This window comes from Varroa destructor, unplaced genomic scaffold, assembly GCF_002443255.2.
Source record: "Varroa destructor unplaced genomic scaffold, Vdes_3.0 BEIS01000005.1, whole genome shotgun sequence".
Taxonomy (NCBI): Eukaryota; Metazoa; Arthropoda; class Arachnida; order Mesostigmata; family Varroidae; genus Varroa; species Varroa destructor.
In genome coordinates, this window is record NW_019211458.1 from 14,558,650 (window position 1) to 14,576,036 (window position 17,387).

General features: G+C 40.6%; 2 protein-coding genes and 1 long non-coding RNA gene across 9 annotated transcripts in view; 2 read left to right on the plus strand and 1 right to left on the minus strand.

Moving 5' to 3' along the window:
* The window catches only part of LOC111251239 (major facilitator superfamily domain-containing protein 12-like), a 12,523-nt gene extending 4,073 nt beyond the window's left edge, over nt 1-8,450 (minus strand). Inside the window, exons 1-8 of one of the 7 annotated variants that reach the window (XM_086991851.1) lie at nt 7,440-8,450; nt 6,630-7,284; nt 2,754-2,966; nt 2,335-2,485; nt 1,792-1,999; nt 1,585-1,702; nt 881-1,096; nt 211-303 (exon numbers count right to left, since the gene is read on the minus strand). In XM_086991851.1, coding sequence (XP_086847977.1) covers nt 211-303; nt 881-1,096; nt 1,585-1,702; nt 1,792-1,999; nt 2,335-2,485; nt 2,754-2,966; nt 6,630-6,632 — 1,002 coding nt within the window. In that variant the 5' untranslated portion in view covers nt 6,633-7,284; nt 7,440-8,450. Of the gene's footprint in view, nt 1-210; nt 304-880; nt 1,097-1,584; nt 1,703-1,791; nt 2,000-2,334; nt 2,486-2,753; nt 2,967-4,228; nt 4,740-5,725; nt 5,961-6,312; nt 6,591-6,629; nt 7,285-7,439 lie in introns of those variants that run through there. The other 6 variants (XR_015329527.1, XM_022807649.2, XM_086991852.1 and 3 more) reach the window with 6 other exon arrangements.
* LOC111251240 (uncharacterized) lies at nt 4,751-8,641 on the plus strand. The gene is made up of 3 exons (XR_015329528.1): nt 4,751-4,890; nt 5,320-5,489; nt 8,444-8,641. It is a non-coding gene; the product is annotated as an uncharacterized LOC111251240 (long non-coding RNA).
* Nucleotides 8,642-9,105: 464 nt separating this feature from the next.
* On the plus strand, nt 9,106-15,515 carry Ge-1 (Enhancer of mRNA-decapping protein 4 homolog Ge-1). Its single transcript, XM_022808535.2, has 3 exons — nt 9,106-9,950; nt 10,867-13,135; nt 13,433-15,515. Exons 1-3 carry the CDS (start codon nt 9,616-9,618, stop codon nt 13,694-13,696), a joined length of 2,868 nt encoding a protein of 955 aa, XP_022664270.1. The 5' UTR covers nt 9,106-9,615; the 3' UTR covers nt 13,697-15,515.
* The last annotated feature ends 1,872 nt before the right edge of the window (nt 15,516-17,387 follow it).

Below are 17,387 nucleotides of genomic sequence, written 5' to 3' on the forward strand. Positions count from 1 at the left end.
CCCTTTTTGTATTAAAGGTTATGTTCGTTGAAAAGCTGGCATACTTGATTATAACCATATCATTCAAAGCTATATCTGCTGATAGAAATAAATACTGAGTTCTACTGATTCAATTTGATATATATCACCTTTAATGTATCATTGCGATAAGATTATTGAGAGAGTACTAATCTCTGGGAAATTGCTATTCAAGTAAACTACGTTACTTACCTTAGGCAACTGTCGTGCTTCTTGAAGGTAAAGTCCAATGAAAACTTGTGACATATTTACATACAAGCGGGTTGCCATGTACAGCAGGCCGATCTAAATCAACAAAGTAACCGACCATTTTATAATAGTTTTTTGTTGTCGCACGAACGAACGCTGCAAAATACTGATGTCAGATTTGTATATTTTAGGTTTCACTGATTCCGTCGGACTATTTACTTCTTAGAAAATGAATTGAAGAAGTTTATTGTACTGATTCAGTTACATCATATTGAAAGTGACTCGTTCGAAAGTTCTAGTGATTATAAATGGTTAAATACGTGATAACCTTTTTCTTTTTGTGTTTGTGTTTATATCTTCTGCGTAAGCACCATAAAGTTTTGTTAATTAATAGGAAAAATTTTATAGTCAGACGACCAAAACCCATGTAGCATTTCATTTGGTGACATATCGATTATAAAAAGTCTTACAAAAGCGGGTAATTGGAAGCTCAATAATCGCAAACGTGCATTTTCACACTGAGACATTTAAAATTTTTCAAGTCTAAGAATAATTTCTTGTATCTACTCTGTGATGAGCTTTCTTAGGTTGTGCATAGCGAAAACGATGGTCGAGTGCTTGTATACCTAGAGTACTGTGTTTTTCGAAGCGGAAACAGCATTTCGACACTTACGATATAAAATTGGCTCTCCATAAACCATTCCTTCCAGCTGAGATGCAGTGAACGCTCGACTGTGAACCCGCTAATGTCTGAAGCCGCATCGTTGCCTATGCGATCTCTGCCAGCAGACCCAGTAAGCGGTGCTGCCGTTCGCGTGGGGTCGGGAACAAATACGTGAAAGGCAATTGAGAAAATGGTCCCAACGCCCACGACGGTGAGAACAATTAGCTAGAATTGTCATGAATCGGAAACAGATAACAAGCGAATGACTAGATTGTTTTTCTCAAGGCTGCCCTGCTCATCAAGGCGCTGCCGAATAGATTTCAAGTCTAGTAAATTTACGGTTTACCGTTGATAGATTCATAACCACCTTGAAATAGTTTATTCGGAACAAGTTATTCAAATATTGATGGTAATGGTATGCTGTTAGGTGATTTGGGTATCTACTAAAGCACGTGCGAAACACTATATATGTGTAGCATGAATCATTATACTGTCGAATGTAGGGATTCTTTTAATATTTTTTGAGGCAGACGAATCAAACCCCTAAGCTAAAAATAACGCAACTCGATTACAAACCGTATATGCGCGCGTTTACTCAGATTTTCCCTAACGGTGATCAAGATAAACGCAAGAAAGAACTTGTTCATAAACAGAATGAAGAACTGCATTCTGCTAGTAATCGTCAACAAAACATTTTTAGCTTTAATATTTACCTGAAATGAGCCTGCATCACCTGGTCCGAGCTGTTCGGTACCGGCACCGTTTTGAATATGAAGAACTACCAAAGTGATGGAATACACGATGATGTTTGCAGTTACTGTGAACGCATACCTAAAACCCAAAATGCAACATGAAGTAACAGTTTTTGGCTTGTATGTTTGAATATAAATATATATTTTACTTTGCGAAGCAATACTTACCTGACTGCATTGAGAGAAACGCGTTCGTGGGTGAACGGGGTGAGATCGGGAATTAAGCTTAGATGGGACACTTGGGTAGATGCCCATCCGAACTGGAAAACAATGATGAGCACCGCGTAATATAGAAATTGCGCCCATGGGTCGGCGCTTCCGCACCACAAACATTCTGCGAACAAAAACGGAAACGTACAGATCACGGCCACTGTACCTGAAATGGAAGCGCGACAAATACATAATATATGTTAGCACTACTTTTATGCACTGACGTCACTGAAAATAAGAAAGAGACATCCTATATAATGTGTGTAACGTAGGCTACCTACTGGAGAGCTATACAACTATATCGTAATGACTATCGCTTCACAGTAGTAATAACGGTTGCAAGGAAAGTATCTGACTATTTACAGTTGGACTTCCGCACTCGCTAATTGTCATAGTTTTGTCGCTATAAGTTAGCTGTAACTTACTTCTAAAACGTAACCTCGACTAAATGGAATCCGAAACTAAACTTTGGATTAGTAACTTAAGAGCGGACCTACTAACCAACGAGATGCCAGGTTTTCCGACGGCCGTACTTTACACACAGCCACAGCCCGTCATCGCGATCCGATTCAAGTCCAACAAACGGTGTTGCAAGACCGTCAGCGACTTGGCCCACCAAAAGTAATTCACCTGCAAATGTAGGACCGAATTCCTAACGAAGCAAATGGTCCGAAAATCAACGTTCTCCCTTAATCTAAACTAACTTTACTTAGAACAACTTATACGACCATATTGTGGATCCATTCAGGGGTTATTTAGAATTAACATTAACTTACTTTGAACGAACGAAAAAAATTGCCACGGGCATAAGCGTCAAGAGCATCCAAAACGTATTCCTAATAGAAATTCTCGTTTATAACCTTTAAAATAAGAGCTTTATTGATAATCACGAAAATTATCAACAAATTCACTAAACTCACCCTAACGTAGTTAAAGTAAAGTAAAAGGTACGTGAACCACATAGAGGCACAGAGGTCGTTGAGGACGTGCCCCACAGCATAAGCCGCCTTATGGCGCACCGTGAGAAAGGAAAATTGTTGTATCGAGTTGGTGTGTTCTAAAATCGGCGTCCGCGACTCAATGTGAACATCAACCTCATCGTCTGTGTCCCCATTGATCCTCATTCTTACCTCCTGTAGATTGAAGTACAATAAAGAGTAAAAACCCGTCACGTTTATCGTCACAGACTGATACATTGAAAAATCTATAGATGGTATACGTAGCTTGGCCCATCGCTTGGCGAATGGAAGACGAAGCTGAGAGATAATATATCCCGTCCAAACATAAGTGGGAAAAATATTATTACATGTTGCAAGTGGCGATAGGGTCTAAAAGATTATTACTTTGTTACTGTAGCAACAATAGGAATGTTTCTAACGCATTAACTCCAAGTTGTAGAAGCACTACATGTAACATAGTCAATTAAAATAATATCTATGAACACCTTCTGCGATACGAATACATTCAGTCACGTGATCACGCGACCAATACGGAAGGAAACAATCAGTATGAAACAAATGATCGATCGTAGTGAATATCTGTCTGTTCCACATCAACAGATAGATAATAGATATCAATAGATAGACATCAATAGAAAACTAGACAATAATCTTAAATGAGAAATTGAATCTCTGTAAGTTATTGCAAAACATAAGTTCTTACTGGCCGCAATCGCAAAAATAATAATACGCATAATAAAGTAACAAGGCAAAGACAATGCTTTCATTGATATAGAAAACAGAATGAATCACGCAGCTTACGAGCTTCTATTTTCCATCTTAACTAAGCTAATCCGACACGTCGGCTTTACTTGGGCCTATAGAATGTGACACAAGGCCGGTTTTAACTGGGTGCTGAGATTACTGAAGCCAACATAACAATCTAACAACATGCTGGAGACCTTGAACAAGTCTACCCAAGTAACTATGGTATACGTCATTTTTGCAAAATTAGGTACTTTTAAAAGGCGCACTCATTGGAGGTAATCGCAGAAATCTAGCAAGCGTTAAGCTGAGTTAAGCTTTATCTTTAAAGGAAGACTCTTCTTAGCACGCTGTACATCGTCGTAGATTAGCGGTAAAATACGACCTCATGCTTTAAAAGGCTAAACCACTCGGTATAAAGTAAGCTTCGTCACCCTATTTTTTGTCTGAACGATAGTGTTTGCGTTATCCTAGTAATGGACAATAAAGGACCATCCACTGCATCGTCGGCGTACGAATATATATAAGGAACTTCTCGACTAAGAAACATAAGATACACAAGAAAACTGTCGTACACAAAAGAAACTCACGACCTAACACAGCATATGGCAACATTGTGTTTCCCGACACTGCTTAACAGACACGAAAATACAATACCAACTTTTTTTTCTCCCACGTAGTTGGTCGCTTACCTCACGCAAATGCAACAAAATGACCGAATTTGCTTACTTTTCGATGAAATCACTCTAATTGTTGTTTTTTAGATGGGTTCGAAAGGATATAATAGCTTCATACAACGAACATCAATAACCGTAGGTTTGTTTGTTTGTTTTTTTTTAAACTGTTACACTAATGCTGTTTACGCATGATCAGGCCAAGTAGAACAGTGTGTAGATGAGTGCGGGGCTGGGCTGGGCTGGGCTGGGCTCCGAAAAGTCAATGTTATTCCGCACAGGCCACTATCCACTAAGTAGTCTGACTCTTTAATTAACATGAACAACTGTAGATAACTGCTACTTAATCCAAATGATTCATCGTAATTTTCTTGTGTTTCGTACGCAATTGTCACTCTTCGCTTAAGGAGTAATATGGATTAGGCACGCTGATTGATAAAGTCTTTAAACCAATCTAACTCCATTTTGATTACCTACACCTTTCAAGTGTCGGGCAATCGTGCGTCGCACAGCAGAGATGGCAATCGTACCATCTAATCCTGTACTTTCTAGAGCTACTAAAAAGCGCTAGCATCTGGTTGAGATCGATCTTAAGTTATCTGGTGGCAGCTGTAGCTGCGAATCGTTGAAATACGAGTGACTAAACGAGTCCTCGAAGTCTCCAGTAGTGGAGTTAACAGGTACCTTAGCTCGAGCTAGCATTTTCCAATTGTGCAATGCTTTTGAGCAATGTATGGCTTGTCCATTTGAAAGCGAAGTTCATTTTTGATTTTCGTCTATGAGGCATCCGTCCATAAGCAACTTGAATCCGAGGAAAAGATTTATCTCTACCGTTTTATTTTTACGGGCCCCTTTATTGAGATATACCAAAAATGTTAACCTCTGATCTATAGTAAGATGCGAATGTGTTTCGGTACTTCAACGAGATCACTATGATTTACAAACAAGAGAAGTTGCACAAAGTAGCCCCACTCGAAAAAAAATTTGCCCCAAGGAATTTATTTTCGATCTGAGCTGAAAAATGAATTTCCACAAACTACAAAACTGCCGCAAATCCAAATGATTCCACATTAGAAACGCTGGATATAACACATGCTTCTTTTCTTTAGGTCGCACATAATGAGGTGAATGAATTTATTAACCCAGGTAACATTGGAAATATGTCGACATCCGGTAAAAGGCCAACTAATACTGCCAAAGAATGGGGCCGCGAATAGCCATCAGGACATAGAATTAATGATTCGGGAAGGATAAAGTCTAACTCAAGCGCAGAGCAACGGTGAGAAAAACGTTTTTAATCGTGTATTAATACAGGCGGTACTATTAACAATTGTGGCGTCATCATTCTCTGATCAGCTTGATTTTAAAAATTTTCGCACCTTTAAAACCGGTCGTTAACGAGGCTTAGTGGCACCCAACAAATACGCTGTAATACATTTTCTAATTGACTGTTTATTGCTTCTGTTTTTTTTACTGTAATCTCTTACAAATATCCAGCTAAACTAATAAACACACCATATATGACGCGGTTATCACTCGTCGCATTTCGCTAGCACTATCATCTTTTGACGACGCCTTTGTTATCCCGAAATTGAGTAACTATTTTATCAAATAACCCCGTTTTTATACACTGGAACCACAGGGAATATTTCACTAGATGAATTTCGCACAAAAATTTCCACTAAATTAGGATGACTGTCCACTACGAAAACAAAGTGCTAGAGTTCCATACAATTCACGTCATAATTCCAAATGATATTTAGATACCTGCTTCTGGGCTTATACGGCGTACGTATGGGTCGCAAATGCATACATTGCTATTATAATGTAATACTTAAAACTGGTTATGGAAGACTCTATTGCTGTCCCAACTGGGCAGATAGCTATGAAACACCAAAGCCCTTGAACAACTATACGTTATAATAGCGTGTATTCCATGCACTACCGATTTTCAAGCATACTGGCTTAATAGGATCAAACTATTTTTCAGTCACTTTTTCAACTATTCAAAGGTTTTACAGCGGACGGCCGAAATTAGCAAACGGGAAAAACCCCGAAATACATCAAGTCAAGTCAAGTCGATCGTCGAATCTTTCACATACGTGGCAAACCCATAAAGATAATTAAATGGTTCTCGAAGTCTTAACGAGCAGGTCGAAGACACAGAAACACTTTGATTGCTCAGCATCCTACGAATAGCATCATTGTCATTATCTATCCGGCCAAAGTAGGCTTCTCTTTGCGGATGTAACAGTGTCGTTGTTCTATGCAATCGTTCGCGTTGCCGAGTGTCCACTACATCCGAAAGCAGAAGTACGTTTCGTTGACGACAACAGCTGTAGTCATTCTGAATTCGCTTCTGAATAGCTTCTATTTGACATTTACTCATTCGTCAGAACATTTACTCGTGCATACTCACCATGACGCATAGACGTATGAAAACATGTCCGAGTATCTTTCCGTAGTAGTAATAGTGCAGCAGTGCCAATGACTGTCACGGAGTGCTGTTTATTATATCTGTGCATGGCTATTTCATATGTTGGCGCCTATCTAGCTCGGGGCCCGCTAAAGGTAATTTCAGCTGTAACATAGGCGATGTCTGACTTTACGTCCACAGCATCCACCTAGCACTTTCCGTTCAGATCAGCATGATCTGCACTGAGACAGTTCGGCTCCCGTTGCTGTTATTATTGGTGGCAGTTTTTACCAAAGCCGCTGAATGGACTTCCGTTCTGTTCTACAGAATGAAATCTAACGAACAGGAACGCATTTGTTAGATCGCCAAACAGCGCAAGCGCTAGATTTCCCCTATCATGAAAATTTATTATGGAATCATTCCATTATTGATTATTACGCTTTTGCGCCGTTTTGTTGCGTTTTTGGAGTGCAAGAAAGTACACGTTGTACAGCAGCCTCACTAACACTGTCTTTCCTCTGGCCTTTGGTGCATCTTCACTTGGTGCTCCGTATTGTTCTAACCATGCCGCTAGCAGCCAGATTTTTCAACAAGTAACACGGTGTTGAGTGTTACACTTCTCTATCAATTTCAAGAAGCCGACGTAACATTATTAAACCTGAGGGGCAAAAAATGAGGAAATATTCCACTCAATATTATATGAATAGCCGATCAATCGTTGCGTAATTTTTTTTAAACAAATACCTCACAATCCACAACACCTTCCGAGTACTCAATGCAATCACAACAAACGACAAATAATATCGGACTTACCTGTTTTCACAGTCTGTTTTTGACTGAACCATCAGGTATAATTCTTGATGCTTTATTTGTTGAATTTTCAAGCATTGCGCCTTTCATGCGCCTAGTGAGCTGCATGGTAGGGATTCTCATCTTATCCCCCGTAGACCGGTGCTGAAGACACATCCGTGACGAATACAGTATATTTGAAGGTGCGTCTTTGTTGGCTATGCCCTCATAGTTCCCTCAGTTCCCCTTCGGGCTACTCATGTCCTTACCCCGGTTGTTATGATGTCGTCGATGCTCTTAATCCCCTAACCTGAACGTTTCCCTTCGCTTTGTAGTCCTCCGGGAGCGCATTCTTGTCGCCTACCTGCGGTTCGCGGTTCGCTGAGGTCAATTGTCGGAAACAAGAGAAAAATCGCCGTCGGTCTCCGTAGTGGTCTCAAAGTCATGTCACTTTTCTGTCAACACCCTTACTGATAACCGATCATGCTTTTAGCCTTGCGCTTTACTAGTTTACCTTGGACGAGTGCCATTGGTCAGCCGTTTGCCCACTCAAAGGGATGTTATTGATATATTGACAGTTTTCCCTTGTTTATGCCTTTTTAACCGTACAGTTAGCAAACAAGTCTTATTAAGCACTACCAGCATTATTCACACTGATACTGAATGCACACTCAGACAAGAGTTTAATAAATATAAGAGTTCATCCGTGTCAGTCAGCTATCGCTCTGTCTAAATATATCGTCTTCTTCGCAACGGCAACATCGCTAGGCTGTAACCAGCGAAACTCCCTACACACATGTACTGGCCTATTTTCGAATACATTCTGTTACGATTGACTCACGCACCCTTTCCAGGTGCGCCGTCTACTCGTTTCTTGTCACAGTTATAGCCGCTTGCAGAAATGAGCTTCTAAATATTGTCAGCTGTACTAAGTATTCTATAATTATTGCTACACAGCGTTCAAGTTTCACCAAGAAAGGACGTTAAATAGAGCGTTCTTTCTCATTGTTTATGTGTTTTGTGTAAAGGTGTAGGGAAATGGCGGCCGACACGTCAACACCACTGCGTCGAGCGAAAGTAGTCGCCGCGCCGACGACGGAAAAAAGACGGCGAGCAAAACTTGGCATGGAATTACTGACATCAAAGTACCTGTGCATTAACGTGACCCCACTACGTAGTCCCGGCTGAACAATGAATCATTTTAGTTAAAATCGGTCAGACAATAATGCCCGTTCAATTCCTATGTGTTACAATAATCTGTCTCTGTGTTTATTAGGAATATCGTTCAATACTTGGTGGCAACGAACAAGAATAAAAGGGCGAGCGAATGTTGGACCAAACTCTTATTTTTTTAGTATGAAACCTCCTCTGGCAATTGTGTATGAATGGGTGCATATTAGCATTTCTGAAATAATATAAACAACTTCATATAGTTTTTATTCAGTGTATTTCAGATCAAAAAAAAAGAAAAAGAAAAAGAAGAACTGCAATATAACTCGCCAATTCACATCAAGGTATGCAAATCTGCTCACAGCAGGAGTTCACAAAGTGTCAACACTTGTTATTAAAGCGACAATTGTTAAATTCAAGGTGCATTGCAATGGTTACTTTATACATGCGAAGATTTAAAACTATTCGAACAAAACTGAATTTTATAAGGAACAGGAAGGCAATAAGATCCTTGTCCTGGAAAGCGCGCGTAGCAGGTAGTGAACCCCTCACGCCAAGCTTTACCTTAAAGACCACCAAGTCACGGACCAATCTGCTGCCGATCAATTTGTCGTTTGCAAGCAGACAGAGCTAGTTCAACACAACGACAGCCACACAAATGAGTTGTTTGTTATGGTTCTGTATTGTTGTTTGACTCAGAGAGTGTTACGACCAGTACGGGTAACTAGCGCTTGTGCTTAGCGAAGAAGTCGTGCTGTCCCGTGCTTGTGTCTTTGATGCCAACCCAGCTCAGTAACCAATATAATAACGAAAAACGTGACATCGTGTACAATCATCACGAGAGCTGTTGTAGCGGCGATTCGTTCAACAGTCCGATTTCGCGGGCGCGTTATCGGATCAACGCGCCGCACAACTTCGCTCGGCGGGCGAAACGATTTAATGGTAGTAGTCGGTAATTGTGCCCTGATCATACCGCCTACCAATTTGATCCTTGCCGAGCAGCGTTGAAAAATAAGGAAACGCCGTAGCTATGAACGGACTAGATCCTAACGAAGCGACAGAAACACTAAAGAACCTGCTAAAGGTTGGCCAGCCGCCGTTGCCAGTGGCAAGCGGAGAGGCAAGCTGTTCCGATCAAATGCCACCGACTGGTGTAACGCTTCTCCAGCAGTTGTTTGCTACGGCAGCTAACGCCGGCAGTCTGAACGCCATGGAACAGCTAATTGAATTGAGAGGAATGGCCGAAGGCGAGGCGATTCCATTCGGACAGAAAGATGTCCGAATCGATGTTCGAGTTGACAAAGCTGAATACTTGAACAACAAGGTCAAGATTCGAAATATTGTTGACCTCGGCTGGGAGAACAAGTGAGTTAGTTGCTATCTATGCTATTACAACATGATGCTAATTGATGATAATCAATGGTGGCCGTTTGAATAGAAATAATACGACCGCTTAATTACGTAGGTATGCCTTATAATATGGCCAAAAATGGTCCGCGACAACAGGCGCTATAGTCAAAATCAGCGACGGCACTCGTTGTTCATTCATTGAGAATATTGTTTGGTTCTGTTGGGCTGTTTGCGCCGGATTTACTGAATGTAGACTGGAGGGTTGCCGAAGCTCAGAATATATTTTATGATAATTTAAAATATCTATGGGCATAATGAACTGCGAATATTTACAAACGTTAAGCGAATTATACAAGTATGAGTCTTTTGAGATCCCGAGGTGGCAACTATTTTAAGTATGGAAAAAGCGTGTACGTAAGAGTATATTTACAACAAATGTGTTTTACGATGCGTTAGCTTATGGGTCACAACGTATAATATAAAAGAGGAATGTAAGATCGTTCACACAGTAGATATACTAGATATCTGCCGTCGTTGTTCTACTGTACATGTTTGATCTTCAGTGCGAACAGGACTATGAAACAATGATTTTATAGTGCTGCTCGTTTTGTACACTAAAACCTATGAAACGATTCTTGAACGACCTGAAGCTTGGATAAAATGCTATCATTTTTCATATATACGTTCCTGTTGGCTTGTATAGGATTCATCCTGTTATGTACATATACGTTAATTAATGTTAGTTAGCGATACTAGCATTACATTTCGGTTATGACTAATGGTATTTCATTTTTAATTATGGAATATCCGTAGCCCTTAAAAGCAAAAACAGTTTCCGAGATATCCAAAGTCGAGAAATTTATTTTCGAGGTAACTGGAATTATATAAATATAACATACTTTCATATCTAACAGCGAATATCTGGTTTCAGATTCACCTATGGCAACCAGATCGCAGAGCATTGCAGCCGTGACTATGTTGCATACACCCTCAAAATGGCGTCGGGTGTGGGCGGTGTTCGTGTCATTAATATTAAGACGAATTGCCGGGCGCTTATTAAAGGAATTCAAGGCCAGGTGGCTGATCTAGCATTCGCACACATCAAATCTGAAGTCATTCTTGCTGTCGTAGACGACCTTGGGAACTTATACGTTTATCAGATCGGAGATGATGGAGGCATCAGCTATTTTCCGTTATTTCAGGTCAATCGACATTTAGCCACGACTGGAGAACCAAATCGGGTCATTTGGTGCAAGTATATTCCGGATGATTTTGAGTACGTCCCTCAAGAAAACGATCAGGAGAATTTTTCCAAGCTCTTGATGGTGTCGCATAAGAACCGTTGCGAGTTCTATTATATTGATATGATAATTTCCCGCCATGGGCAAAGCTTTAAACTGGACGAGGGCGACTTTAAAGTAGGTTGTGATGTGGTAACTGGTAATATTCCTGGAGCTATTACAGAAGGTTCTATAGCGCCGGAGGCCACAACCGCTGCCGTGGCTACTTCTACCGGTTTAACCAAATTTATAAAACTCAACATGACACAAGATCCGGACAAGCGGCAGCTCCAGTCAATCCATGAGTGGATGCCGCATCAAGGACCGATTAGTTCCGTTTTCTTTCTAGATGACCACCAATATATTGACCCCGATGCCCGTTTCTGGGAGTATGTCGTCACGGGAGCAGACGAAAATCGCGAATTAAAACTATGGGATTGTGCCTCTTGGACATGTCGACAAACGATTCGATTTGACGGCTTCGGCCGTGAGGTATGCCTTAAAGCACGAATGGACTTATCATCTAACTATATCATCCTGTCCGACCTTAGTAATAACGTCCTCTATATAATCCAGATCCGCAAGGAAGTGAAGAATGGAACAACAGTATCTGCGTCATTTGCCTCGATCGCCTACTTCCATTTGACTTTTCCTGTAGTGAGCTTCGCTGTCAGCTCTGTTTCCCGCTGCAAGTATAAGCCGATGGAAGAGCATGTCTTGAATATTCTCGAGCGTGACGATGACGACGAATCGAAGAAGCTCGAGGGGATTCTTGTCGAACTTACTTGGTTGACGACAAAGTCATTGCAACAGTGCAAGATTATCTATCGGCCGCTTAAGGATCCCGAGCCGGCGTTAGACCTTACCACGACAGCTACCAAATTAAATTCGGCGGTATTACTTGACAGCGTCGTGCCAAAGATGATTCCCAACGTTCGCTCGGAAAGCGACGCGTCGTCACCAAGTAAGGAGGTGGCAGACATTTTGCAGCAAACAGAATCAGAAGAAAACGGCAACACATCGCCAGAAGGCGGCGTTGAAGGGAAGAACTCGCCTAGCGACCTCGTCAAAGCGTGCGAGAAACTTCAGGAACAGGCACAACAGGCTGTGCAGTTTGAGCCGTTACCCCCTTCGGAGAAAGAACTGACGGCGCACGGCTTCGGTACGATAAGCATCAACGTGGAGGATATCACCCGCGAGCTGGGCGACCAATTGACTCGCAGTCTCACAAACGATGTGGAAGCCTCGCTCGTGCCCGCGTTACAAACGTCAATTGGCAAGATCGGCGAAGATTGCAAGCTCGCATTCCTCACCGAGGCACGCCAAACCACTCGCGACGCGGTCAATCAGGTGATCTGCCCCACATTTGAACGCATCTCGCAAAAGCTTTTCCACGATATCGCCAGCAACTTGAATGTGGGCTTCAAACAGATGCTTGACAAAGTTGAGGGTCATTTCGAGGCCAGAGGCAAGGAGAGACACGATCTAAACAAGAAACAGCTCGAATCGGCGTTAGATTCAGCCATCAGTCAAATGGTGAAGCATATGAATAAGACGATGGAGCAGTCGATTCAACAGTGCATTGCCCAATGCCGTGAAACTGTTACAACGCAGGTTGCTACTGAAATGGCGAAGCAGGAAAAAGTTCTTCGGACGGTGGTGCGCGAGGAGGTTGGCAAGGCGCTGCAGGCGGAGCGGAGGTCGCTTATGGCCAGCCCTGCGGGGAGTCTGAGCTCGATGGACTCGAACCGCAATGCTGGTGTGTTGCACGAGATCAAGTTGCTGCTCTCACAGGGCGAGGTAAAGAAAGCGTTCTCCCGAGCGCTTTCCGTAAGTGATCTGGACGTCCTTATCCAGACGCTGCGCATGGCCGACCGAAAAAGTATTTTTAAACGGGATCGTTGTCCTCTCACACCACAGGTTAGCAGTCGTACCCAAAATAATGAGCACGCACCTGAACATAGACATTTTAAATACGATTTCTTAAACTGGACAGACCTTTGAAAAGAAATATGCTGAAGTTTTTCGTTTCTAACGCATTCTATATAGATTAACTTAACTAACCATTCAATATCGAGATATAAAAAAAGAGTTACGTAAGTTTACAATTTAAACTGCAAATATGCAAAGTGGATATTTTATAAATTTATGATGAACATTTTTTTATAACTAAACTGAACAAATATATTATTCTTTTATTATTTTGTATTCTATCAGGTTCTAGTGGCATTGATTCAACAACTGTCTGCTGACATTTCTACGCACACCCAGTTGAAACTGGATTACTTAGAAGATGCTATGATGACACTGGATGCCCGAGAGGAGGTGACAAAACAGCTACTCCTCCGGATCCTACCGTCGTTTGTTGAGTCGCTCAAGAACTTCCTGCGCAGTTATCCCCAGCATGCGGACCATCGTCGAGTGGAGCGGCTTCGTAGTATGGCAGAACTGTACACAGACCGGGTGTCGTCTGGTTATTAGATATGTGGTACGACTTGCGATTAGATCCAGCAACTTGGCTTCTTCTGTCTTGTTGGATACATTTAATTTAACCGGCCGACGCAGTTGACGTGAGTGGCGCAAACGTTCAAGGGCTCGCCGCACCATATGTTGTCTAACGAGACATACAGCCTTCGGCCGCAAAGTGCGCGGACGACTAGTCCTTTATGTAAAGGACTGCGTATTTCATGGGTTGTTCGTAGCGAGGTAGCGGTCCATCATTCTAAAGCGCTATGGAAAACTGTGGGCAGGACACCAATGAAGTGCTCGCCAACCTAAACGATTCACAACTCTTAAAATAATATGTCTATTGGAAATCATTTTTTACGATTTTCCGGAATCTGACAAGGTGCGATCGCGCACTGCAGCGATATCACACTGACTCATTACCTTCTCTATAACTGCCAAGCTCTATCGCGCAGTTTATTTTTTTGCACAAAACATGGTCATCATGTTTATTGGACATCTTTGGTTGTTTTTTAATAGAAAATGGCCTTAATGATACATCAACAAACCCTGATTACCTTTGCCATATAAAATAATAATACAATGTGAAAGAATCGCAATCATTGTGGCATTGTATGGGTATTAATTATCGCGTCATTACGACTGCTGAACTGTTTTGTAGCGACTTAGAAACGGTTTCCTCGGTTTGATGTAAACAGTGAGTGATTTCGTTTTCGAAACGGATGCGCATTAGAGCAGTGTGATACTCTTTGCTTGTGATCAGCTTCGACCTTTAGGAGAAGAATGCGTGTTCCAGTATGTCCGGAATCGGTCATTTGTATGTATCAAAGGCGAAGTAAGATCAGTTGTATAAGGTTTTTGTGTTTGTGGACGGACACTTTGCTGTCTGTTGTATATTCAGACTTTGATTTCTTCCAATTCCAATCGAACCAGTCAATATACATATATATTATCCGTCAAGACAAATGCACCTTAACGTTACGCCTACTATATTGTTTTTTTGTGCTTTTGCCATTGTTCTGCTATACTGCAACTCCGCTCCTGGAGCAATTTTGTGCGTTGCCTAATTCTTAATAAAAATAAATGTATTGGTATTATACATTGTGAGAATGTAAATCTCACCATTGTTCTGACATGAAATGGGGGACGAGAATGGTTTCATCTCTTTCTTTGTTTACTCACTATGTGTTAGCGATTGCTTCATAACGTTTCTGCGTACACTCTTGTACCTACCAATGATATGTATGTGTGTCTGTGTGTTTGTCTAAACTTTAGCGGCTCGTAGCTCCGCATTTTGTAAGAGGTTGTATGCCCATTACAAGTATGCCTGGGTGCGTGTCGAAGGGGTTCGAAGCTGTCACGTGGAGATTCTTAGATCAATGTGTTTGGGGAGGAATGCAGTACTCTGTTTTTCCTTGAATTTTTTGTTTTGGGCCCTCTATTTAAGTTCTTCGGCCTGATATTGTAAGAAAGGACTACAGGGGGTGATGGGCTACGACTGCCTGTCCCTCGCATATATATGTATACGCTCACAACACGTAGCCATGTATTGTACTACGTACAGGCATTGAAGACGTAGATTTTATCAAAAAAATGAAGCGCTAATGAAAACTAGGTGAGAAAAGTGATGGAGGAAAAAAGACTGAACAAAAAGGCTTTGGAGATTGCGGTGGCTTTTCATCTTTAACGACTTGTGACATCATAAGAATACTTTTAGTTGCTATTGTAACGAGGGTGTTTATGGAATGTACTGATGAAAAATAAGCCTGTGTATAATAGTAATAATTAGAAAGAATGAGCTAAAAATAAATTAACGAGAAGTGGAAACGGAAAATGTCGAGTATATTTAATCTTGTACTTCGCTTTACGAAAAGAATGCATGTCAAACATCAACTTTCTTCAGCACTATTCGCTAAACAGTGTGTAAGCTTTTATCAAAAAATAAACCTAATCTTGCCTTTTTTAATCTCAAATAGCAAAATAGGTAAGTCTGAAGTTTCTTGCTTTCTTAGCAAAGTGTTTTTATACGTATGCATCCGTTCCTTAAAAGCAGAAGAATTAAAAGCCTTAAAAAGCTATTGTAAACTATGACTAATTCGAAGCCAAATCTTGTAAATAGCACACGGATATTTCATAGCTGATAAGATAGAATCAATCCTATAAAAGCGACTAGCTAATATCTAGTTCTCGAATAGCCCGACAGGCCCCTCACTGGCTTACGTATATAAATACGTATTGTTAATATTGTTGTATATATATATATATATATATATATATATATATATATATATATACAGTATATATGTATATAATAATGTTGTTAATAAATACGTATAAAGTATTGTACTGATGATCATGTACCTAATACGACTGGAGTCAGGAATAAAAGAATCGCAGCGCTACGAAACTTCTGCTCGGTGAGTAAACAAAATGCTTCAGTTAATAGATTTAATTGTTTGGCGTAACTTGTCAGATAGCGCTGAAACATTCAGCAGGAATATACTCCAAACCTTATTTTTTCGTTGCTTTGTGAGTGCAAACTAAGCAATACGTTAGGGAAACAAGCTTTTATCTGCGGTAACTCTGTATATGGCCTGTATATATATAGTAATCTGTGTATGGCCTATATTTCCGTGAAGATAAAATGAAGGAAAAAGAAATATGAGGAATCAGTAAAGTTCGCTTACAAAATTATTTAGCACTCCTCATTGCGTGCCTAGGAATCCTATCTCTTTCCTCTTCGCCTGCCATCCAGGGCCTAAATAAAAGCTAAAAATGTATCTAATATTTATTCTTACGACTATTACGTTTTAGCGATTAATATCAAGCTCTTAATATTAACAAAAAAAATAGTAAAAAAAACTCTGTGGAACAGGTTTCTAGTGACAAAAAAATATTCAGTCATAGAACTGTCAGGTAATCACTAAACTAAGATCGAACTTAACAAGATTAGTGATCAACTATATTATTTAAAAAGTAGACAAAAAGGCGTCCATATTGTATTAGATTTCAAAAACACGCCATTATCGTGTATATATGAGCGCCTGTACAAGATTTTCCAATCACTGTACTTCTTTATTAAATTTGTTTATGCTATTATTACTTATCCTGTATAATAGCTGTATGACAAACGGCGTCTAAGTGGATCGGGTCGGATCTATTATACATATATAGTCTTTATTAGGATTCGCATGCATTTTTTATTATGCTAAATAAAATGTTCGCTACTGTACTATATATCTTCTATTCAATGTCGACATCTACATATGCACAGACAGAGATGGGGTTACGCAAAATGGCATGAGGAAAGACGAGGGATGGATCTTTCTTAATCGTTACATATTAAATAAAAACACATAGTGTTTAAACAAAGTCCTGATTGCCGATCCCTAATCGCTCTACTTTAAACATAAAAATATAAGGTGTTCAGAGAAGTTCTTGACAGCTGATTATCTCCTGTCTGCAAACATACAGTGCTTTCTACTTTGGACCATTTTGATTTAGAGTGCTCAATCAGTTGTCGCACCAACATGTGCCTTATGATGAATCCAGCAGCGCTAGAAGCACTTGTGGAAATAGAATGAATTTAACCAGTCATATGGTACCTGTTGCATCTCATAGCTGACCGTCAACTGAAGGTTTGGCAGCAACTCAGTGATGAATATATACTCAATATCCAAACAGCTGAACCTCTTTAAAAGCCTAT